General features: G+C 39.5%; 1 protein-coding gene across 4 annotated transcripts in view; it reads right to left on the reverse strand.

Moving 5' to 3' along the window:
* The window catches only part of plxnb1a (plexin b1a), a 79,866-nt gene that overhangs the window by 25,227 nt on the left and 28,943 nt on the right, over positions 1–25,696 (reverse strand). For all 4 annotated transcript variants that reach the window (XM_079587848.1, XM_079587850.1, XM_079587849.1 and 1 more), the window contains exons 8-12: positions 10,382–10,461; positions 8,450–9,548; positions 5,863–6,045; positions 1,812–1,940; positions 45–145 (exon numbers count right to left, since the gene is read on the reverse strand). In XM_079587848.1, coding sequence (XP_079443974.1) covers positions 45–145; positions 1,812–1,940; positions 5,863–6,045; positions 8,450–9,548; positions 10,382–10,395 — 1,526 coding nt within the window. In that variant the 5' untranslated portion in view covers positions 10,396–10,461. The remainder of the gene's footprint in view (positions 1–44; positions 146–1,811; positions 1,941–5,862; positions 6,046–8,449; positions 9,549–10,381; positions 10,462–25,696) is intronic.

Below are 25,696 nucleotides of genomic sequence, written 5' to 3' on the forward strand. Positions count from 1 at the left end.
AAATACTGCTAAAATAAACTGAAAACTGCAAAGCCGAAACTCACCGGCCGTCAAGAACGCACCAACCACAGTAAGGGTCTTTCACTGCCAGACAGGAAGTGCAATCCGTGTGCTTATCACACTCTGCCACTGGCCTCTTCTCCACCTGACCACACGACACAGCAGGACAAATCATTTATTCACACATCACACAGGGATGACCCAGAGATTTCACTCCAGGCATACTGGTGAGTGTGCTCATGACCCACATTAAATCTGCACTTTTATATATATATATATACTTGTGTGTGTATGTGTGTGTGTGTGTGTGTGTGCGTGCATGTGTATGTATGCATGCATGCATGTATATATATATATATATATATATATATATATATATATATATATATCATTACATGTCTGTCTTAACCAATGAAAAGTATTAAAAAGAGCTTGTGACTGATCCTCATAATTCCATTGGATCCTTAAAATGTCAGTCAAACCTCAAAGCTCCGCCCACCTCTATCGTGAATGAGGTGCACACATTTTGGAGCGTCTCTGCTTGTTTGCAGTTCAATGGTAAATAAAGAACTGGTTCTTTGAAGAAGTAGTACAGCGTTTTCTTTACTCAAGTAACACTATATATAAAGGATAATGTTTATTACTAAGTCTAGCATTTGTTGTTGAGTCATAGCCAATACATTGCCTACCTACACTTTGACTTTAATAACATGAGATTTTGTCCAAATTACAAAAAACAAAACAAAAAAAAAGCTACAAGAAACTTTACAACCTGTCAGTTGGTGAAACCGTAATGCGATGCACTTACTGCCTCAAATGCGGCTGTTCTAATTATAGACAACATGTCAAGTATGTCAAGTATTTGCTGGTAACTCCATTTGAGCTTGGTTTTTGGTAAATGTTAATAATCCAATGACACATGCAAGTGTTTCACCATATATGAAGCCAAAATTTCAACTTTGACAATGCAGTGTTTAATTATTTAATAATAATTATTAAATAATTAATTCTGCCCGACAGCAACAATATAATTATTACAGAATAATTATTACAACATACCTAATTCTAAAACATACCTAAAAAACTGATCAAAGATATAAATTACATACAATTTTTGGAACAATTCATTTTTTTTTAAAGACGTTTCTTATGCTCACCAAGGCTGCAATTATTTGATAAAAAATTAAAAGTAAAAACAGTAATATTCTGAAATATTACCACAATTTTAAAAAACTGTTTTTATATCTAATTTATTCCTGTGATAAAAGTTGAAATTTCAGCATCATTACTCCAGTGTCACATGATCCTTCAGAAATAATTCTAATATGATCATTTGATGCTTACCGGTAGTTATGATAAATTATTATTGCTGTTCCATTATTTATAATGGTTCTTATTATTATTATCAATATGGAAAACAATATTGCTGACTTTTTTTAATCAGTTATTGCAGATTAATATTTTTTGTGGAAAACGTGATACGTTTATTTCAGGATTCTTTGATGAACAAAATGTTTAAAAGAACAGCATTTATTTGAAATATAAATATTACATTTTTATTTCTAATATTTAAACATTATAAATGTCTTTGTCAGCTTTTAAAATTACATTAAATGAATTAAAAAAAATATTCAAATATAAAATAGTTATTTCAAACTGTAATAATATTTCACAGTATTACTGTTTTTATTGTATTTTACAGATCAAATGAATGCAGCCTTGCTGAGCATAAGAGACTTAAATGCTTAAAAACCTTAATTATTCCAAACTTTGAGCGGTAGTGTACTTATGGTATGATTTTTTGAACTCACAGAATGGCTGGTCATGATATAAACGTGTCTATGGGTGGAATCCAGAAGTAAGTCACTGTTGATGGCCAAACCAGGTTGGATGAGAAGGGTGGAGTAGTTCTTCACCTCTCCCGAGTTATCCAGGAACAACTATCATGAGATAAAAAGCACAATGAACAAACCACGAAAAAAGTGATTTTTAATAAGTAACCTGACAATGGCTCCTAAGAACTTCCTCAAGGTTTAATTGCATATTTAGGCTTATGAAACTACATCAATTGCAACAGGACACCTTAGAGACACGGAGAGAACTGGATGCGGACAGGTCTAACTAAAAGTGCTGAAAGTGTCTGCTGAAAAGGTTTAGCGCTGGACGTACAATGATCTGAGCGAGGTGCCTAATGCCTCTTGAATTCTATCACAACTGGGGTCGATTTCAGCAAACCAGATTAGAATAGTGAGAATTCCATCAGAAGAGGAGGTATCCTGCTTAAGAGTCTCAGACACCTTATACCAAGAGCTGCTCACGCACTCCGCCCATTCAGGTTTGCCTTTTAACGGGATTAGCATTGACAAACTGTCGGCCACATTCTACTGCAGGAGGAATCATGCATTGCAACATTATTGTATTATGCAAGACTGAACAGTTGTGTGTATGTAAGTGTATGTAGAGGAGATATAACTGCATGTGTGTTTGTGTTGGATAAAAGCGTCTGCTAAATGATTAAATGTAAATATATTAGGGGTGTGACAAGACACTTATCTCACGAGACAAGACACGAGACACAAGATTGGGTTCACGAGAACGAGACGAGATTTTTGCACAATATTTTATAGACATCCTCAATGACAAAATTCATGACTGGAAAATAGTCTGCAGGTGCATTTTGAAATGTGTTAACTAATAACCTTGTAATGAATGTCATTTCAGTTCTACTTTGGGAGTATGAATTATCAAATGCATTGAAACACAACAATATACAAGCACTGTAAAAGGTTTTGCCACAAACTCAACTGACTGGCTTTTCTCCTGCATGATTTCACATGAGTCTCTTCAGGCCTTACTGTACGTTTATAAGCTTCCAGAACTTCAATTATGAGGTCACACACAACCTCAATCCCTTGTCTGTCGTTCTTCAGACGTTACAGTACTCTCTCAATATTCAATGTGCAAACAGAGACAAAAACAGCCACAACTACACAGTCCAGAGATAAGGTTTGATATTGGGAGACAGACTATTGAATGCAGCATAATTTGCGCGCATCAGGGAGCTTGTGTTTTACTTACACTTTTAAATTTGTACTTGTTGTACAGGGAGCAGCGGTGCTGAGCGCACATTCTACAAGATAAGGCATTTATCCGACGTTTAGGCTCTGTTGCGCAACGAATCATCCGCCATCGTCACGCGATCAGTGAACTGTGATTCGTGTGACTGCAACTCGTGCTGGATGAGCAGAGCAGACATTTACAATGGTTTTTAGATAAAAACAGCCAAACGACATGTAATGTGAATGTAGCGTGGCATATTCTATGCTGACCCACATTGTATGATTTTTAAGTAATTAATTTGCATTTTATTGCATGACATAAGTATTTGATACATCAGAAAAGCAGAACTTAATATTTGGTACAGAAACCTTTGTTTGCAAGTACAGAGATCATACATTTCCTTTAGTTCGTGACCAGATTTGCACACACTGCAGCAGGGATATTGGCCCACTCCTCCATACAGACCTTCTCCAGATCCTTCAGGTTTCGGGGCTGTCGCTGGGCAATACGGACTTTCAGCTCCCTCCAAAGATTTTCTATTGGGTTCAAGTCTGTAGATCTGGCCATCTTGAACTTCTTCCATTTTCTAATAATTGCGCCAACAGTTGTTGCCTTCTCACCAAGCTGCTTGCCTATTGTCCTGTAGCCCATCCCAGCCTTGTGCAGGTCTACAATTTTATACCTAATGTCCTTACACAGCTCTCTGGTCTTGGCCATTGTGGAAAGGTTGGAGTCTGTTTGATTGAGTGTGTGGACAGGTGTCTTTTATACAGGTAACGAGTTCAAACAAGTGCAGTTAATTCAGGTAATGAGTGGAGAACAGGAGGACTTCTTAAAGAAAAACTAACAGGTCTGTGAGAGCCGGAATTCTTACTGGTTGGTAGGTGATCAAATACTTATGTCATGCAATAAAATGCAAATTAATTATTTAAAAATCATACAATGTGATTTTCTGGATTTTTGTTTTAGATTCCGTCTCTCACAGTTGAAGTTTACCTGTGATAAAAATTACAGACCTCTACATGCTTTGTAAGTAGGAAAACCTGCAAAATCGGCAGTGTATCAAATACTTGTTTTCCCCACTGTATATCAGCAGCAGGTCATAGTCATGTTTAAAGTGCCCCTATTATGCTATTTTAAACTTTCCTAATTTTGTTTCCAATGTCTCCTACTACATACATCCAAGGTAAAAAAATTTTTTTCTTTTTCTCATAATATACATTGCAGCATCACCTCTTTTCTCACAGTGTCCGAAACTATTCGATAACGGATTCAGTCTCTAAACTGCTCCTTTCCAAGAGCTTCCTCTGCTCTGATTGGTCAGATTGTCCAGTCTGTTGTGATTGGTCTACTCTGCTCTGATTGGTCAGATGGCCCAGTCTGTTGTGATTGGTCTACTCTGCTCTGATTGGTCAGATGGCCCAGTCTGTTGTGATTGGTCTACTCTGTTCTGATTGGTCAGATGGCCAGTCTGTTTTGATTGGTCTTATTCTGCACTGATTGGTCAGATGGCCAGTTTGTTGTGATTGGTCTACTCTGCTCTGATTGGTCAGACGGCCCAGTCTGTTGTGATTGGTCTACTCTGTTCTGATTGGTCAGATGGCCAGTCTGTTTTGATTGGTCTTCTCTGCACTGATTGGTCAGATGGCCAGTCTGTTGTGATTGGTCTACCGCTTGCAGCACGGAAGTTAAACAACCATTAGCATATCTGAATTTCAGCTCAGGAGCTTCCTCAGCACTTGATACACAGTGATATGAACAGTAACAATGGCGCCAGTTTTACCATATCAATTCCAGTGCGAGTCCTTGCAAAGTGGATTTGCAGCGCTGAAAACTGTATCTTCTTGACATGTCGACAACACAAACCAAACTCTTCCAGGCCTCAGCTACAACTGTGTTTGAGGGTGTTTCAAAATAGACGTTGTTTACGAACAGCCAATTAAGACCATAGGCTGGCATTATGCAAATTTGTTACAAACCTACATATGTTTTGCAGAAGTGAGACTGGAATTGCTGACGACTTGTTTCGGTAGTTCAGAATCGATTCCTTCTTTGAACCAATAATTTTATTTATCATGCACTTTGATCTTTAAAACTTTGCAGACCTTTTACATTCACAAACAGCTTTATTACACGCTGTATGAAAAGCATAATAGGGGCACTTTATTAGCCAAACTTTAAAACCTTATGCATATACAGTAGTGATGACGGCTATTCAAAAACGTTGTCGTCTAAATGCGTCACTTGCCTTCCACTTCAAAAATGTCACACACGCTTGTGAACAATGACATTGACTTGCCAAAATGTGTCAAAATTGCAGAGAACAGTGTTTCACTGTCATAGGGAGGTGTGGGTCGTGTAATGTTGTCTAGAATTAACCAAACACTACGGTTTAACCTTTGACCATTGAGGCCTAGACATAACTTGGTCTGTGTTCAAATTTCAGCTCACGAGCCCTTTGAGTTTACAAGCAATGTCAAAATGAGTCAAAATGATTAGTGGTCTCTGAGTAATCGCAAACCCTGCAAATACACTGTTTTATATATTGTGGTTTGTGGTGAAGGCTGCTGAGCAGTCCGACTGAGAAAACACAAAAAAGCTTAAGGTATGCTGTATCAGCACCATCTCGGCTATGACACATTCGCCCAGAAGGCGAAATCTCTTTCCTGCTTAAGTACACAGATAATATTACCATATTAAGTGGGCTAATATTTCCCTAGCGGTTTAAAAGGCATACTATAAATCATAAATAAATTGTTTTAGATATGACCAGTTAAAAGAGCTCATTTTCATGTTACATACCTTCTGCAAATTGCCCCTGGAGTCACCCAGGAACACAATAGTGTGCCCCTCCTTCACACTAACGGCGACAGCAGTGAGACGGGCGGATGGGCTGTGAAATACGGCTTTGGCTTCAACTGGCTTCCGGCTGGCCATTGGGCTCGGGGTGTGGTCCGAGCCACAAGGATAAGCGTTCAGGGTGTTCTGCAGGACACAATAACAAGTTTTCGTGACTTTGGTTTTGGCAAAACCATTGTGACATAATCCAGTTTCATGTTGTGTAATAATAAACTCTGCAAATCTCAAGGGTTTTTTTGTACCGTAAGGGTTTAGTTCTCAGACTATTGCCTCAAGGCTGTCAAATCCTCTTAGTTCAGAAAGCCAGATTAGATGAAGATTATCTTGGTCTCACACTAGGATGGCAAGACTGCTCCTTTCTTTGAGACTAACGCTATCAAATCTGCTCCAGCGGTCTTTGATAAAATCTAGCCTGAATGTCATGCCATGTTCCCTCTTTATTTAAGGTGAGCTGTGATTCTGTTTGTGTACCAGACTAAAGAACATATGGGGATCAGGAAAATGTGTTTGAATGTTTGAGGATTTGCAAGAAACAAAGAATCATGTAATTGGGTGGTGGTGTTTGGCTCTGGATCCGTAACATTATACTGAAAACGATAGTTTACCGAAAAATGAAACGGGTTATTTTTTCACCCTTATGTTCTAAAAAAAAACTATATGACTTACTTTCTTCTGTGCGATATAAAATGTGAGATTTTAAAGAATGTTACAGCTGCTCTTTTCCAGTCAATGAAACTGTATGGGGAAAAGCATCTGTCAAGCTCCAGAAACGAACAAAAAAGCACCATAAAGCATTATGCAATTATAAAAGTAGTTTATATGACCTGTGCAATATATGCCAAGTCATCTGAAGTTATATGATAGCTTTGTGTTATGAACGGACCGACATTTAAGTCACTATTTTAGTAAAGCAACAAAAAGGTTAGCAGAATAATAAAATACATAGTGTGCGGCTTCAAGAGTATGGCCAATAAGATCCCATCTATGGTACAGTGGTCACTGGTTTATCCAATCTATGGTACCCTAACCCAAAACCCATCCTAACCTATGATACATCCTTTTTTTTTTTTTTTTTTTCATCCATCCCCATTCACTTTCATTGTATGAAAAAGAGCAGCATGACCATTCTATCTCCGTTAATGTTTTACAGAGAAAGTAAAGGCCCGAGTATACTTAATTTTCCACGTTCCACTCCTGTTGAGTGCGCAAGCCTTTTGAAAGTGTACTGCTTCGGCTATGTGCACACTATCTAGTGGACTTTGTTTTAAGCCCTCATGTCACTCGCGGACACAAAAATTGGGCTGCATGCGGACAGTGTATGACAAAAATTGTACCGCAGATGGCCAAAGTATACTTTGGGCCTAAGTCATACAGGTTTATAACAACATGAGGCTGAATTAATTATTACAGAATTTATATTTTTATGTAAACCATCATTTTAACAGGCAATTCTCATCTTTCTAGACGTCTTCTAGATATCTAACCCTCCTCAGACATGTATTTCTCCTTCCTACCCTCTCTTCTAGCAGACATCATTAGTAGTTTAAGCTTGTGGGGTTTATTGATCCGAATAACCCTGTTTAGGAGTGAGCAGGCCGGGTTCTGGATGCTGAATAGGCACATACATGGATGTCATGAAGAGGTTGCCTGTGAGCCCACATCTTTAAGGTCTTTGATTTGTCTAAAGATCTTGTTAGGACTAATGCTAGGTAGGCCTGTCTTATGCTCATCAAAGAGTAAATCATAATTCACTCAGATCATGGCAGGCAGAATAGTATGAGCTAAAGCAATTTGCCTGAGAATTAATGAGGAGCAATGCTTCTAAATTAGGATAAATGTTAGTTTGAACACACCGTTAGAGGAAAACGATGCGGCCCAATTCCCTAGAGATACATTGTGGGCATCCTTTTCCCATTTTCCCCATGCTTTTCAATCAAAGTTAAACTACTATGATGAGTATGTGGAAACGGTTGACCTCAAAACCTATTTATATGGATCATTTATAATGTTTCAATGTGAAGTGCATCTGTCAGATGTTCCTGTAAAACAAACACTGTACGACTGTATCAGAATCAAGTGTGATGAATCAAATACATATTTAGCATCATTTAAATGTTCTGGCGTCTTCAAGGCTTTTTTAACCCTCTTATTTAAGCCCAGCAGGTCAAGGCCACTTTTAACACTGGGTCATGTAGCGTTTGGGGTGCTAACATCATATTGCAAAACATCGTAGGCATACAGTGTGAAAAAATGTGGTGTGATATACTAAAACAAACTTTTGAGATATACTAAAACACACTTTTCAGACTCTCACCAGAGAGAAGTCTTATGACATCCAGTTATGACATTGTGATTGAGGTAAAAAAATAAATACAAAATTCTATGAAACATATGCATGGATAAATCGTTCACAATAAGATCTAACATTCATTTAGAAAATAAATAGGGTATATTTTCCTTTCTTTCTATAATATTGTGTCATGCATACTTAAACTACAGTTTAAGGGTATACTTGAAACTCTTTACTCACTGTGGGCAGGTTGGCACAGTTGGATTTGACGTCATACTCAATGTATGCCACCTTATTGCCGTATTTATCCCCATACTGCGTGTAGCACAGGTCTCGTGTAGCATCAATAGCGTTGTCCACTTTATCCAGAGAGTACACACACAATGCCGACTCCTCACTGGGTCCATTAGCGGCACTAACAGCGGTTGAAAAAACTCCCATCAAAACTTGCGAGTCTCTAGATTCCTCACCACCCACCTGCGCCCCCTGAAGGAAATTGTAGTTCCTTTCTGGCGAGCCCGAGTGACACATTAGCGGTACCTCAACGTAAGAGTAATACGCCTGATCGTCCAGACAGACCCGTGCCACATACGTACGATATTCCCGGGAGAGAGCTTTCAGGTCGCGCCTATAGAATAAAAAGTAGACGTGGTTGCGTCGAGCAAAGGTTGCGACAAAATTGTGATCGTACTCTGAGAGGCGTCCGGCAACGGCGAGCTTGGCAGTTTCCTCGTAGGAAAACACTGGCTCTGCCGAAAGTTGGCGAGTGGAGACCGGCGGGTGACTGCTGGTGTAGCCTCGGCCCACATACAGGACGGGATCCTTGTCTTGCGGTCGCACCACAAGCCCGACCGTTGACGTCGTAGGGTCGTTAGCTGCAACATACTGTGTATCAACAGGTCTTTCGGCAGAGAAGAGGACTTGGTTCACATTGGCTAGGCTGCGTTTCTGGCAGGTGCCCTGGTGTACGCTGCCACAGGTGATGAGCTGGAGGGAGTATGGATCCACCAACAGGAGCTTGTTGTGATTGCTAACGAGCCCAGCCTGAGGGCAGTTCTCCAGGGTTACCGGAGGCAGACAGTCCTTGCTGTCTCTCACCGGGCCGGTTCTCTCATCCAGTTCAAGACGGAGCCCATCGAGCCCAGCCAGCTGGAACAGATGGTCCCGAGCCCCCACGTAGACCGTTCCTACACTGGGGTCAGGGTGCAATGCCAGGTGCTGGAAGACTGTGTTGTTGGACGAGAAGCGAGGGTAACTGCTGTGGACCCCCAGAACACACAGGATGAGGGACTGAAGCAGGGTCAAGATGAGGGCCATCCCACACTGCACTGCAAACACACTGATCGCATATGATATGAGTCAGTATTACAGCAATATTAGCTCACAGCACAGTGCCAAACATAGTACAGTTCAACAAAGGCATGTTAGGGATAACTTTACACTAATTAACAATAATTATCAGGAAGTTTTAAGATTAAGACAAGTTCCAATGGGACTGTTTGAAACGAATATTAACAGAAAAATTTAATAAAAACAGAAAAAACCTAATAAAAAAGTACTGTGGTGGTACCATGGTACAGTGATGGTATATACATATACAAACAGTATATACTGCATAATAAAAAAATGTCCCATAAGCATTACTATGATACATTTCCCCCCAAAAAAGGATTATAGTATTATAGTTTAGTTATGCTTTTTTTGGACAAGATATCATGGTAAAATAACCATGTTCATACACATGTTTGTGTAGGTGTATACATATTTAAATACATATTTTTTATTTATATAAATAAATAAAAACATGATATTATCAGGCTACATGTACAAAAAAAATCATTACCATGATATTAGTAAAATAAATAAATAAATAAATCAAAATAAACAAATAAATCAAAACCAAGGTATTACCATGGTATAGTACCACCTCAAAAGCAATAATACTACGGTAAGTAAAATGTATTTCCTGTTTCTATAAGTGCATACATATATTATAAAGGTACTCAAAAGAGTATTATACCAAGCTATACGAGCAAAAAAAGTGTAAATGTGTTTACATATGAATGATGTGGTCAAAAATATAAATGAATTATGATTTAATAAGAAAACAATCTTCAGACAAGGCCTGTTAAAACAGCCACATTTAAGTATGATGGGGAAAAACAGACATACCATTTGTCAGACATATAATGTTCGGGAGGCTGCTGTCCTCTTGGTTATCCAGTGGCATAGCACATGCCTGTGGAGACAGTCTGTGAGGGTAGAAAAACATGCCGATTAGCTCTTACACACACCGGCATTGAGCAATCTGAAGAGAGGAGGCTTAATGCCACTGTGGCTCATGGGAGACACAGCTGTTGAGCTGAGCAATGCTTCCCTGACAGGAAATTGGATGATATGGGCCCTAAGTCACCATCGAGGCCCTAATGCATTGCGCTGCAGTAGCAGATTGGCAGAGATCTCGTACTCTGAGGAGGCAAACTGTCAATGATGTTTTATATGAATTAGATGTGATTAATAAGAGGCCATCATAGGGTAGAAGTCTCAGCTTTCTTGAGGCAATTCAAGCCGACCTAAACAATCAATAAGATAAAAAGTGAAATAATGTGATTTGATGACTTGTGTTATCGTTCAGCATCACCCGATTCACCATTTCCCTAAGTGGAGCACCTTTCTTTCATTACTCACATTCACTGATCTCGGTTTAAATGCACAGTAGAGAGACACTTACAAATCTGACTGCAGGTCAGTGAATAAGATGATTTTAGAGTCTTATTATTCATGATAAATATCTTTAGTTTGGCTATTTCCTGCTAACAAATTATTTGTGTGATAGACTATTAACCAGGCAATTACTATGGAGCAACTTTAAAAGTTTATTTTCCCTATTAAAAGACTAAAAGATAAAAGGAGGAAAGTGAATCAAAGCATTAAACCATTTTAAAGATTATTGTCCCTTAATGGTTCCATTAACGACTCTTTTTGAATTTAAGGAAGAAGTATTTGGAAAGCAGAAATGCTTTGATCATTTCAATAATAAATGTAAAACAACAAAGAACAAAACATGAGGTCACATTAATTGTTTTATGCATATCTTTAACTACACATTGTCATATGAACAACCAGTCAGTAACTACACTAATTAAAATGTCATAAGACGCAAGTACAATATAAAACGCAAGTACAAGTACAAAAGTTCTTGGCTCATGGAGTTTGGAAATCAGGGAATGATTCGGTTCAGGGAATGATTCTGCCCCAACAGATTCATAAAGTTTGTGATTCACTAAAAAGTAGCAGCTCATTAGAATAATTTGGTAAGTCTGATTCCTGAGCAAAAGTCTCTTACGGGCAGGCTTTTTTTTAATTGATTGCGCTGTGTTTTTAATTCACCAAAAATAATCGGCTTATAAGAGTCATTAGCTCAAGAATCAACATCACTGGTCACGCTGCTCATAAGAGAATAAGAAATGAGAAGTATTCAGCTGATCATATGATTTCAACATGGGCAGTCATTATGAGAGGAGACCACCGTTATGTAGAGTAAGACAGTGTTTTCTAGGCTAGTCATCTTATATAAAAGTACACCATTTTAGAGTCATAATATGTCATTTAAATTATAGTGCATAATAGTAAGAAGTTCTGTTTATTTCTTTGTGTAAACCTAAGTACCAAAATCAGTCTGAAGATGAGTTGAACGTTTATAAATGTTGGTAACTAACCAATGACAGACTTTTTAGCAACAGCATGCTAAAGCTAACCAAGTGAGTGCCTGTGCCAGGCCATACAAGACATACGTCCAATTAATTCACTGAATTTCACCCAAGTTACAAGAGAATGACTTGACCCCAATATAGTTACTTACTATTAACCAAACCAAACAAATAAAACTGCCCCAAGCTGACCTATTACCAGATTTTGGAGGTGTGTTCCAAGAAGTCCTGTTGAGCATTTAGAAACCCCCCTCAACATTAGGTTGCACCCTGAAAAGCAGCACAGACAAAGGGTCTCAAATAGAGCTCAACCTCCACAGTTAGCGAACAGCAAACCGAATAATAGAGGCTCGTTAGGCCGACTGCTTTTAAATCTTCACTAGAATAGACACGCAGGTGGTGTTGATTTAACACCAATGACAGTTAAGGCCGACACAATGCAGAATCTCCTCTTCACAGACCAGTCATAGAAAGAGAGGGGGGAAGGAGGAAGCGAGAGCGAGAGCGAGAGCGAGAGCGAGAGAGAGAGAGAGAGAGAGAGAGAGAGAGAGAGAGAGAGAGAGAGAGAGAGAGAGAGAGAGAGAGAGAGAGAGCAAGGATTCCACACAAGAATGACAAGCACTTCACCCTGTATTAAAGGATAAAACTCTGAGCCGGCCCCTCCGAATCATCCCTGGGCTGAAGGGAGTGTATTGTTTGGAAGCGTTCCCAGGGGCATAGATAGATGCCGGGACCGGCAGGGCAACGTCAGGCTTGTGAGGCATGCCTCACACAGCAGCACCAAGAGGAGACTGACCCCTCTGTCTCTCTGGGAGGGGTTGGCAGTGACCCCACATTTTTATGGCCCCTAACAGAATGTTACGCTGTCACGCCTCATTGGGCATGACAAATAACATGAAAAGTTGCCACTCTGGATGATTAAGAAAGCTATTTATCCATCTCGTGGGACAATGCGGCTATTCAGCACGTAGAAAGAGGACTGAGACATAATTCACAGCGTATGAGACGTCTTTTCAGATATCAAACCGATGTCGTTACCCTCTCCGCTAAAGAAGATTTGTCTGTAAAATATGGTGAATGGGTGTTGCGAACAATCTCCGGCTGTATTTCGGATTTTTCCAAGAAGGCGTGAGAATTGAAAGAGAAATGAGGGAGAGTAAGAGGGTGAAACAGTAGCATGCTCATGACAGAGAGAGTGTTATTAATAGAGCTCTTGAACAGAGGGGCATCGCAGCATACCCTGCATTCCAGACACTATTGTTGACCTTTCCATAGTCCTTCTTGCGTAGCCGGACTTTTCACTATCAGGATAATGTCTGTCCAACTTTGCAGCTTATACTAGCCAAGAACTGCCCACCTAGACAGGGGAAGTGCATCGGATCTAAAATAACCAACCATATTGTGTTATGATTGAAGTGGCGTTTGGAAGGCTGACAGTTCAGCGTGGGAAAAACTTTTTCAATTGAGTGCCCAGCAGTGTCCATCCATGTTCACAGAGATCATTGCCCCTAGCAGCGAACCATTCGAATTTCTAAACAATTATGACGTAACAAAGCCTTGTTTACTGAAATCACGCGACTTCTGCAGTTTGATACACACTCCGAATCACTGGTTTGAAACAAATGATTCGCAAAGGTTTCGAAGTTTCACAAAGCATGTTTCGTTTTTGAGCTTACACAAAAACCAATGAGGTTCATTCTCGTGTTACGCAGCACGTTTGGTCTTCTGCAAGAACCAATGAGGTTCATTCTTGTGTTACGCAGCACGTTTGATCATCAGCAAGAACCAATGAGATTAATTCTTGTGTTACGCTGTACGTTTGAGCTTCAGCAAGAACCAATGAGGTTTATTCTCATGTTACGCAGCACGTTTGAGCTTCTGCAAGAACCAATGAGGTTCATTCTCATGTTACGCAGCACGTTTAAGCTTCAGCAAGAACCAATGAGGTTCATTCTCATGTTACGCAGCACGTTTGATCATCAGCAAGAACCAATGAGATTAATTCTTGTGTTACGCTGTACGTTTGAGCTTCAGCAAGAACCAATGAGGTTTATTCTCATGTTACGCAGCACGTTTGAGCTTCTGCAAGAACCAATGAGGTTCATTCTCATGTTACGCAGCACGTTTGAGCTTCAGCAAGAACCAATGAGGTTTATTCTCATGTTACGCAGCACGTTTGAGCTTCAGCAAGAACCAAGGAGGTTAATTCTCATGTTACGCAGCACGTTTGGTCTTCTGCAAGAACCAATGAGGTTCATTCTCGTGTTACGCAGCACGTTTGGTCTTCTGCAAGAACCAAGGAGGTTAATTCTCATGTTACGCAGCACGTTTGGTCTTCTGCAAGAACCAAGGAGGTTAATTCTCATGTTACGCAGCACGTTTGGTCTTCTGCAAGAACCAATGAGGTTCATTCTCATGTTACGCAGCACGTTTGAGCTTCAGCAAGAACCAATGAGGTTCATTCTCATGTTACGCAGCACGTTTGAGCTTCTGCAAGAACCAATGAGGTTCATTCTCGTGTTTTGCAGCACGTTTGAGCTTCAGCAAGAACCAATGAGGTTCATTCTCATGTTACGCAGCACGTTTGAGCTTCTGCAAGAACCAATGAGGTTCATTCTCGTGTTTTGCAGCACGTTTGAGCTTCTGCAAGAACCAATGAGGTTCATTCTCGTGTTTTGCAGCACGTTTGGTCTTCTGCAAGAGCCAATGAGGTTCATTCTCGTGTTACGCAGCACGTTTGAGCTTCCGTTTATATTCGCTGATCAATGTTTATATGTGAATAAAAACCTAAATTCAATCTGTTCATCATACAAAGCGATCGAGTCTGAAATTTGGACTAAACTGCTCAATTAATATGGATTATTTTTACAATCTTTTTATGAACTTTTTGAAGCGTCAAAGTGGTGGTTGCGTAGCTGTCAATGGAGGGACAGAAATATCTCAGATTTCATAAAAAAAAACTTCATTTATGTTCAGATGATGAACGAAAGTTTGCGGGTTTAAAATGAGGGAAAATATTTCATGACAGCCTTAAAGGATAATTCCGGTATTTAACACCTTGAGTCTATATTGTAGTTTGTTTTGGATGAACAAGAGTGGTGGACACATTTTTTTTGACAATGGTTCCTCTCTCGAGTTTTTGACTATAAAATAATTGGCCATGGACCCATTTAACATTGGAGTCAATGGTCATGTCCGAAAATGTCATTAAAACAACCTTAAACATTAGTTTTCAAAACTGTGCAACTCACCGAGTGATTAGTGATGTTAGTTGATGTTCCAGAAACAAAAAGTGTTGCGAAATACAGTTTCTGTCGTGTTTTATTCGTCATTTTGTAAAATCCCATTGAATTCTGTTGAAGGACTGAGTGCTCGTTAATATAACTGCGCTACCGGAAACTGAAAGGGGGCTGTTTACATTTGGTCGATGTAGTCTTTTTGCTCGCTTCCGTTTCTCATAAGGTTAGCGAGCAGAGCAACTGTGCTCCGGGAGAGTAAGCGAAATAAACAATAATTTTTTTAGGAACTTTACCGCAGTTTTTGACCGCACAAATTCTAACCATATTGAAAGACGTGACCACTGACCAGTGCAATATGAAGTTGAACTCGACTGTGACCGTGAGTGTCCCGCGAGACATAAACATCGGTTATCGCCATCAAGTGGTCGGGAGTGTGTTAACGCTTCAGATTCAAATATTGAGCGGAAGTTACACGGTTGAAGTGTCTGAAAAAATAGTTCCACTATAGCAAAATAAACAGATTGGAATCATATATTGCGACGATATATTGTTTATAATCATCAACGAACACCACTAACCACTCGGTGAGTTTAACAGTTTTGTAAACGAACATTATTGGCTGTTTTAATGACATTTTCGGACATGACCATTGACTCAAATGTTAAATGGGTCCATGGCCAATTCTATTATAGTCAAAAACTCGAGAGAGGAACCATTGTCAAAAAAATGTTGTCCACCACTCTTGTTCATCCAAAACAAACTACAATATAGACTCAAGGTGTTAAATACCGGAATTATCCTTTAAGGTTCTTTAAGTGGACCTTAGGTTTTTATCTTGCAACCCATGTTTCACTAAGGGTACCCTTAACCTTATAACTTAGGGTTTTCTTAACTTAATGGCTTTCATGCAACCGGGCCCAGGACTTCCCAGCAGTCTGTCTGCAAAGATCAGCCATAAAAACAAATAAATTATCCATAGCAGTGTTACACTTAAACCCAGAGTTCTGACAGAGTGCCCCACTTCCTTCAAGCAGACGAACTTCCCATGACAGCTGGACCCTCAGCGCTATAAATATCCCCATCCTAAACCACCGATGTCACGGTTACAGATCGGGTGGAGACACTACCAAACTCACACAGCCAAGTCTTCTGTTTCTCACCAGTCTCACTGTATCTGCCTGTGCCGTCACTGTCATACTGTGGTCTCTCCAAGTCTCTTTCACAAGCTCGCCTGTGCCCACAATTACACTTGGCACAGAAACCAATGCGAGCGCCTTCATTTGTGCCTCAATGTGCCAGTGCACTGACAGAAACTCCATGATACCCTATAAATGCCACATCACATCACAGAAAGCAACTACAGTATGAGAACAGAACCACATGTGAGATGAATATGAACACATAATTCATATCATGAGTTGTATAGCATGATAAATGTGAAGTATGCTGAATTAGTAGGTGTGTCCCAAGTTGTAGAGTGGATTTTTAGAGTATGCACCCATGCATGGCATTTTGGGCTAATATTACAGACAACCCCATTGTTCAAGATGCAATTAGATTCAATACTAGCTTATATAGAGTATTCTTCTGCCCTGAGTATGCAAATGGAGACACAAATGCTTAGCCAACACATTGCAAGTGTGTGTGGTACTGTACTAAAGGGGGCGATAGAGTTCAACTGACTGTCAAAGTAGCTCCCCAAACCAGTGTTATTTTAGTATTATTTATATACTATTATATTATTTAATATATTTTTTAATTAGCTTTTATTTTTATATTTTCAGTTTTAGTAATTGTGTTATGTGCTTTTGTAATTTTTCCATGTATTTGTAATATTTTTATTTAGATTTAATTTATTTCAGTTTTAGAAATATTAATACTTCAACTTTAACTTTTAATTGTTTTGTTATTTTATTTCAGTTAAAAAAAATGATAATAATTACAATATTTGAATTAACCCTAGAATGCATAAAGGGGTGTGCATAAAGGACCCGACAGCGTGTGATTTTTTAAATATTAAATATTTTAAAACCATGAACTCCTCAAAAAAATTGTTTCTGATACCATTAATGTCTTTTTCATATTTCTTGTTCATAAGATGTGTGTGGGGGAGGAACATTTTTGTATCACTACCCCATTTTCTATGGAATTCATTGTGTTTTAAAACATTTTTTTATTATATTATAAAAAATATTTATATGCTTGGAACTCTATGAATTAATCAAAAATATGTTGTGACCTTTGATTCCTAACCAAAAATGTGCTTTAGAATCCAGCCACATGCCCTAATATATCTGAATTCACAGTATTCAGTAGGCATAAAGCACCCCGATACTGTAGGTCACACAAAAATGCTAACCTAGTACATCTAGATTGCATTTATACTACAAGCACGCATATTTATACTATAGTACATACTTTTTAATGGTGGCAAAGTCATTTTTCATCAAATGAAGTCCCTACTCAGACAGTATGTGATTTTGAATGGATTTGTAGAGAAAGGCCACAGGAAAAGACAACTGAATTTGTTTGAAGACCCAAACAAATCGCTAAAGTTATGCACAGAAAAGTACAAAATGTGTGCGTGAAATCTTCTGTCCTAGTCAACAAAGATCATTTTTACATTATCTATGAGAAATGTGGGGACTACAGCAGTTCTGAATTTGTTCGTGGATTACTTTCCTGAAGCTAGATGCGCTTTTTGGAGCTTCAAAAACTCAGGCTCTATTCAAGGCCATTAAAAGCTGCAAGAGCCAGGATATTTTTTAATATAACTCCGATTGGGTTCGGATGAAAGAAGAAAGCCATATACACCTAGGACGGCTTGAGAGAGTAAATTATGGGAAAATTTTAATTTTTGGGTGAAGTATTCCTTTAAATGAAAGCCAGTGGCCGAGGCCTATGGTGCGAAGATGTAAAACTGTCCTTTTCAAGTGATCAATAATGCAGAAGCACAACTGCTGATCTGAATCTTGGTTTATGTGGTGAAGTACTGAATACCAGGCAGCATCACAATAGCAATTGACAGCAGCTGCCAAACAGACCACCAAAAAACAACTGGACGCTGATCAAGAAAGGAAGGAAGCGGAATCAGTGATTGAAAGTGAGGAATAGAGGACATCTGCCAAGATGAATTACTGAAATTATATGTAATCATAATTAAACAGACTGCATTTCAGGATTTGGCAAGACATTGCGGACTTGTGTATCAGATGTCAGTCAGAGTTCAAAACTGATAAATCAAATTTAATGAGGCACATGTTAAACATCTCTCTAACACAATGCAAGTCACTTCGTTTGAAGAGCATTTAAAGGCCCCCAGCAGCTTCTTAATATGCCTGCGTGGCATTAATTTTTCATGGCTTTTCCCATCATAGTGTTTTTCAGAAGGGCGATGTCCGTCCCCCTCTGAGAAGCTAGCCTTTGTCCTGCCTGACTGACCAGAAAAGAAATCCCACAGCTTCAGCTGAGCGGTAAAAAAAAAAAAAAAAAAAAACGGAATCAAACTGCGAGATGGGGGGCGACCCGCACACCTGCGGGTGAGGGTGAACGGACACTTTTGGAGGCCTATCACATGTTCAGATGAAAAGAGGGTTCACGCGGCCACGTTTATCGGGGGAAGTCCTGAGACGGGCTTGTGGTTTGGGACGTTTTCAATTATTCAACACACTCTCAGCGTTTCTAGTGAACTCCAGATGCTGCTTTGGTGAATCGTACAGTACAGTGTCTGAGTGACCCCCGATGTGACAGGGACTTAATTAAGGCGTCTTAGGCTGGTGCCAAGCTGAGGTCAGTGAAGGGTCATGAGAATCAAGTCGCCATTTCCTAACATGCCTTCAAGTACATTTGAATATTAAAGTGATCGTTCCAGATCCAAAGATGGAATTTACTCATCATGTACTTGGCCCTTATGTCATATCAAATTAATTTGATGTGAAAGTATCTTCATGCTCTTTTTCAATAGCTTACCATAGTAGCTAATAGCTTTGTATATAGTAGTGTCAAAAGTACCAACTTTTTAAAATTTCATCACATACCCTTCACCATACCTAGAGATTGGTATGGGGTACTTTCCATAAGATCATCTCTCAATGCCACCATGCCAATCTCTAGGTATGGTGAAGGGTATGTGATGATGTGCGGCTATTTTAATCACAAAGGCCAAGGGAAATTTACCAGGATGCATAGTATCCTGGATCCATGAAATAACATAATAGTTACATTGTTACTCACTGGTAATCTTAAAAGTAACTACTTACTAAACTACTTGTATGATAAATATTTTTTATTTTTGTGTATTATGGCAATGGTTATTATGAACAGTTTTTTTTACGAAAAAGAGCAGCATTCTTAAAAAAACAAAAACATTTGCACTAAACATGACTATGCCTTTAAACATTCAGTTTGGTTGCATGTTGACTCCCGTGTCTAGACAAGACAACGCTGCGTACTGTGAGTCAGGGGACGTGCGCTGCGTCAGACAGAGGCAGTGACTGTACACATCAGACTGCTGGTAAAATGAAACACCATGCCAATGAAAAAGCAAGCTGATAACATTCACACTTGCCTGAATTATGTCGGCTGGTCATACGAAATCACATTCCTGCTGGACAGCTTCATAAATGGTTTACTGATTATGGCAGCTGAACAGGAGCCAAAGGCCTCAGCATAATATTGGCCATCCATATATAGTTAAAGCCATTCAAATCAACATGGATAAACACTTCATAGGCAACCACGAATCATTGTGAAACCTTTTAGCCTCGTGTTTTACCCTCAACTGGTTTGGTTCTTTTTGTGGTCCTACATGCCAAGATTTTGTACAGCATGTAACAACAAAAACAACCACACTAATAACAATTATAACAACATTTAGAAATTAACCTATTATTTTTGTTTTATAATCAGATCTCACAGGATTCACAAGTCATTATGAAGTTTCAACATAAAAAAAAAAATCAAAAATGATTGTGTATTCTGCTTCCACTTGTGCCAAAAATAATGATGAACTTTCCAGAAAGTTCACCGTCAGCCATTGGCTAGAGAAAAAAACGCTGTAAACTCGCACCATTGGTTGAGCCAGTGTTACCCGTCGGGATGCTTGAAAAGTCTCAGCATTTGTTTTAATGGCGTATAGTCTCTAAAGTTCAGTCATAGAGTCATTAATCTCTCAGCTGTCGGCTTCATTGTGACATGAGTTCATGTACGGGTGTGTGAGTGTGTGTCTGTGTCCATATGTAATCTGTATGACCATCTCCAAAACCAATTCATCTTGCTGACAAATGGAAAGCAAGGTTGAATGTGAACCTCTGTTTGTGGCTCAGATATGAAATGCGCTAGTGAACAGAACAGAGCAGAGTTAGCATGCTTATTCGTCTGTTTGCACACTAAATGAATATATTACTTCCCACCCACAACTCCAGCACAAAAGCCCCTCTCTCTCGTGCCTCTGAATGGGCCTGAGAAGGCTCTTTGTAGCTTGAGGTTGTCTTGACGACACCCCATGGTCCAGTGATGAGAGGAGTCAACATGGATACATGCTCCGGTCGGGGAGTCCATTAGCTCACTTCAAAACAGGGCCCCCAAAACCACCTAATATTATTAGCTAAAGTTTACACCCAACTGAGGATGAATGCCAACTTCAGTGTCCAATCACACTTTAAAATAACTAAATGTGTATTTGTAGTTTACAACATAACCACGTCATGTATATGTATTATATATATATATATATATATATATATACATACATTTAGATATATACGATTTAGTGTGTAGTATATATACACACACACACGCAAATTGTTTAAAATTTGTTAGTCGCCATAAAATCAAAAATCAAAATTTAAGTTTTATGGCTTTTAGTATGAATATGTTAGCCTTACTGTTATCTATAAGCTATGTGCTCCAAAAAAATCATATTTAGAAGATATAAGCATTCAAAACTTCAATATGAATCAATGAGTTTGATCACTCTACACTTCAGCTTCTCATCAGATTTTCTGTCCAATCAAATGGCGCTCTCTAGAATCGGAAGCCATAAATAGACGCTGAAGCTGCGGCTGAAATCTATCACTTGTTCACACATTCACTATTTTCTACATGGTTAATGGCACAATGGTGAGTGCACTATATAGGGGAAAGGGAACAATTCAGACAGTGTATGCATTGGGGTGAACAAAGTATGGTTTCACACTAGTTTCAATGGAATCGCCACAGCACACACACAGTCTGCTCCGGTCCCGAGACTTGACAGCGCAGAGCAGATCATATGCGCGAGTCGGCACAGACCACAGAACGCATCATTTGAATTCTGCACAGAATGCTATATTTTACAGCGATACGGAGGAGATTAAGAGGAGAAACGGTTAGAGATTAGGAGGAAACTGCGGCTTTACCGAGCTCAACAGCTCTGGCCCATGTGTGATATTAACGAAACACTATTGGCTGTTTTTAAAAAGGGGAGGAGCTGATTAATATGCCCCGCCCTGTCTTCCTGTTTCAGAGGAAATTACATCAACACATTGAATAATGCTGCACATTTCAAAGCACTTCAGTGGGCCTTTAACACAAACTGACAATAGCCGCGTTTCCACCAAAATTACCCGGAACAATTTGTCCCAGGAACTTTTTTCCCAGGAACTTTTTTTGCCCCAGACCGGTTGCTTTCTGCATTTACACCGCGGTCTAAAGTACCGGGAAGATTATAAACTGCGCTCGACAGCTCCTCCCAGTCTGCGACGGACAGTAATCAGTTTTGAGCGCCACATTTATAATAAGTATGGAGGAGATTCAAACTGTGCTGCAGTTGTTTGTGATGTATTGGTTTACTAACGAGGTAATTAACAAAACGGCAGAAAAGAGACGAGCACTGATACTAAAGCGTTTTCAGAAAGCTCGTAATGCTATACAATTAGACGATGCAGACATTGACCGTGAGATGGCTGGGACGAACGCGCAGAAAATTTCCTGTTACACAAATACGCTTAATAAAGCCTGAACCTCGTCGTCGGTCCAGCTGTGTTTTTAAAAAAAAAATTAAACTCCATATTTGCAGACAGACAACTCTTACTGCATGAAGCCACGAACCGCAATAGATTTTTAAAATGCCGGTTAAAATAGAATGCTGCGTGGAGTCATCCAATCAAAATGCGGCGTGAACACAACCAATCAGCACGTTCAGCGCACAAGTCCCGCCCCCGAAAGTTCCTGAACTTTGAAAAAGTACTACCTCGCCAGCAGGGACTTTCAGAGGGGGAAATATTTACCCGGAACTTCATTTAGACCCTGGTTCCTGCAGTGTAAACACACCGAGTACCACCCCAAAGTGCCTAGTGCCTGGGGAAAGTTCCCGCGGTGGAAACGTGGCTAATGTACTGTCGATTTAGAGAAAAAAAATAGTTCACCCAAAAAAAACGAAAAACTTTTTTTGAACACAATGGACACATGATCCGAGTTATTTTATTTTTTATAATTTCTGTAGTTGAGAGCATGGACTCATTTATGAATCATTTTTATAATGTGAGAATCTTTTTTTTTTTGTATTCCACTAAAGAAAGTCAAACCAGTTTGAAATTACATGAAGGTGTGTAAATGATGACAGATTTTTCTTACTGAACGAACTATCCCTTTTATATGCCAGGCAGAAGTAAGAGAAGTCACATGGAGGATAGCCACACTGAACACAGTGATAAGTGAGCATGATTTATGCACTATGTGGTGGAGATTGCAGGTGACGCCAGCAGTAGAGTCAACAGGCACTGTGAGGAGGTGATGTAATGGATGTGAATTCATTCACAGGTGCCGGAGACTGCGTTATTTTCAGAGAGGATTGCTGATAACAAGGACTTATGAAATACACAAGAGTCTTGAACCCCAACTGCGACAGTAATGGAGAACTCAACAGTTTAACTATATGGCCACTGTGGGACAAATGTGTATGTCTCATTTTTCAGCATTTGGAAATGAGAAATTCTGATTTACAGATTAGCCCCTTTCGCACCGGGTGGTTCTAGGAACTCAGTTCTAGGGACTAGCCACCAGAGTGGTTTCCCCGAAAACAAATGTTCCCCTAGGGCCATTTTCCTCATTGCATTCGCACCGGCAGTGGGAACTCTGAAGTGACGTAAGCCGCGCGCGCCATAGCATGAGCACACAGTCTTGTCTAATATGTTATTATGAAACTAAAATCCTTACCAGTTCCTGCGGTCCGAACACGCCAAAAAGCAGGTACTTACACCAATAGTTATCCGGTTCCTCCGGATAATAATGAAAATAGCAATAACATATCACAATTTTCTTTACACTCTGTGGTGTATTTGGAAAAAGGATTAAGTTTAAAGGAGTAGCTCACCAATTTTTTTTTTTTTTGTAACTTCTGTTATGATTTACTCTCCCTCGTGTCGTACCAAACCTGACTTCCTTTCTTCTGCTGAGCACAAAAGAAGATATTTTGAAAAATGTTTCAACTCTTTTTGTCCACATAGTTAAAGTCAATGGGGTTCAATAGGTTTGTAACAACATGAAAGCGAGTAAATGATTCTCATTTTTAGGTGAACTGTCTCTTTAAAGTTTAAGTTAAAACATCACTATATAATAAAGACTTAAAAGTTACAATGTGTGGGAAATAGTCACTAACAGTAGGTTGGACTTATACTATTCTTTTAAGTTAGAAAGCTAAAAATACTTTCCACACCATTAAACAAACTTCCAAAACATACTGTGTAATCAAGCAAACTTTACTATCAAGATTTATAGACCAAAAATGCAATACACATTCCAGTCCACCATCATAGATCCGGTTGCAATGTCCTTTTTGGTTATAATAGGTCAATGCACAATGGCAAGTTCAATTGCATGTGAGAAAAAAAGAGAAAAAAAATCAATAACGTACAGTACATAAAACCAAACATACTATTTTGTTCACATTTAGCCGATTATGTTTAGTTGGCTTGCTTTGATAATACATTCAAAAGTGGGAATTAAAATTAAAATGGTCACACTTTACAATGAGGTTCCATCTGTTAATCAATTACCATGAAATGACAATGAAAAATTGACTTATTAACCTCAGTTAATGTCAATTTCAGCATTTACTAATATATTATTAAAATCAAAAGTTAGATCTATCAATATAATTTTATAGACTAAATACATTATCAGTCAACCTTAAACTCCATCATTTATTGAGCAGCATACAGATCTTTTTGGCTGAATTACAGCAGCAGGTCTGGTGTGACTGCCCTGTTCTCACCAGTGTGGACAATAGTTTCTCACCCATTTGTCCAGTGTGTTGTTTGATCCAGTGCCAGAGGACCCATGCTGAAGTAATCATAAAGAAGCTTCAGTCTTTCATGCAGCTCACCACAACCAGCCTTTGGTTCAAATACCCTTTATCCTCTTTTTGCCAATCCAATCTAGTTATAAATGTACACCAAACACTGTAACATTACAAAAAGTTTTAGCAATAAAAATCAATACTAACCCCCAAAACAGCCTAGGGGCATACATCCTAAATGAATTAAGATCAAATCGACTCGACTGGGAAGTCAATTTGAAGTCAGTTGTTAAGCAAGGAGCCAAACAAAACAACCAGACACCGCCACTCACTGTGAAAATAATCTATTTTTTTTCCTGATTGATTTTTGAGTGGGCAAAACCTAGGGGGAAAATAAGCGTACATTGCCAACACAGCCATGCAGCTGTTATCGCATATGGATCATTTTAAACAAGGGAATTACTGAGAGCTGATGACATATGAATCCCAATCAATACTAGTTATTAGTTCAGATACGACACTTGCGTACTCTGCATGAGTTCATCGTTTTTAATATTAATGAGCGAGTGAGTAGGCGTCGCCGTTGATGAATTACTCTAAATACAGGACGACCGGCGGTCTAGGACAAGGTCAGAGTAGAGGGACGGCAAATTTTGGACCTGCATCACAATCAGCAGAATCTGCGTCAACAAAGAGGTCCACCCACAAATGAGCTTTTCAAGCGTAGGACGAAGGGAGCTTTCATGACCTTCTGTTCCAGTTTTGGAAGGGGGACAGCTTCATTTGAAAGACAATGGACTACCCCCGGACACACACATTGTCCTTGCTGGCAGATTGCAAATGAGAAGATTCTAAGCCATAGCGTTTGGAGTGGGAGGTCTACAGTTGTCAAGCACTTTATAAAATCCCTTCTCTTTGGTTTCATTCACTCACTTGGATGGAAACACGCTAATAAGCATGCGCGCAATCCCACGCCACACAATTAGACAATTGCGAGTGATCAATCTCCAGCCCGCAGACAGGAAATCGTTGCCGATCGATGTTCACTTCCCAAGTTGAAAAGCCCCGGTGTCACAGACTGTGGGTATGACCGTGGGTCGGCAAGGAGATCGACCCCTGTGGGTGGGTGGAGCTCTGCAGGTGGTAGAAAATAAGACATCTGTCTGTTTGTCTCCTCGGCGTGAGGGATGGCACGGCGAGAAATGGGCAGAAAGCGAGGATGTGAAGAGGTGACGAGTTCCGCCTGGGCTGAAAAGAGAGG

The sequence above is a fragment of the Phoxinus phoxinus genome (genome assembly GCF_949152265.1).
Source record: "Phoxinus phoxinus genome assembly, chromosome: 18".
Lineage (NCBI taxonomy): Eukaryota > Metazoa > Chordata > Actinopteri > Cypriniformes > Leuciscidae > Phoxinus > Phoxinus phoxinus.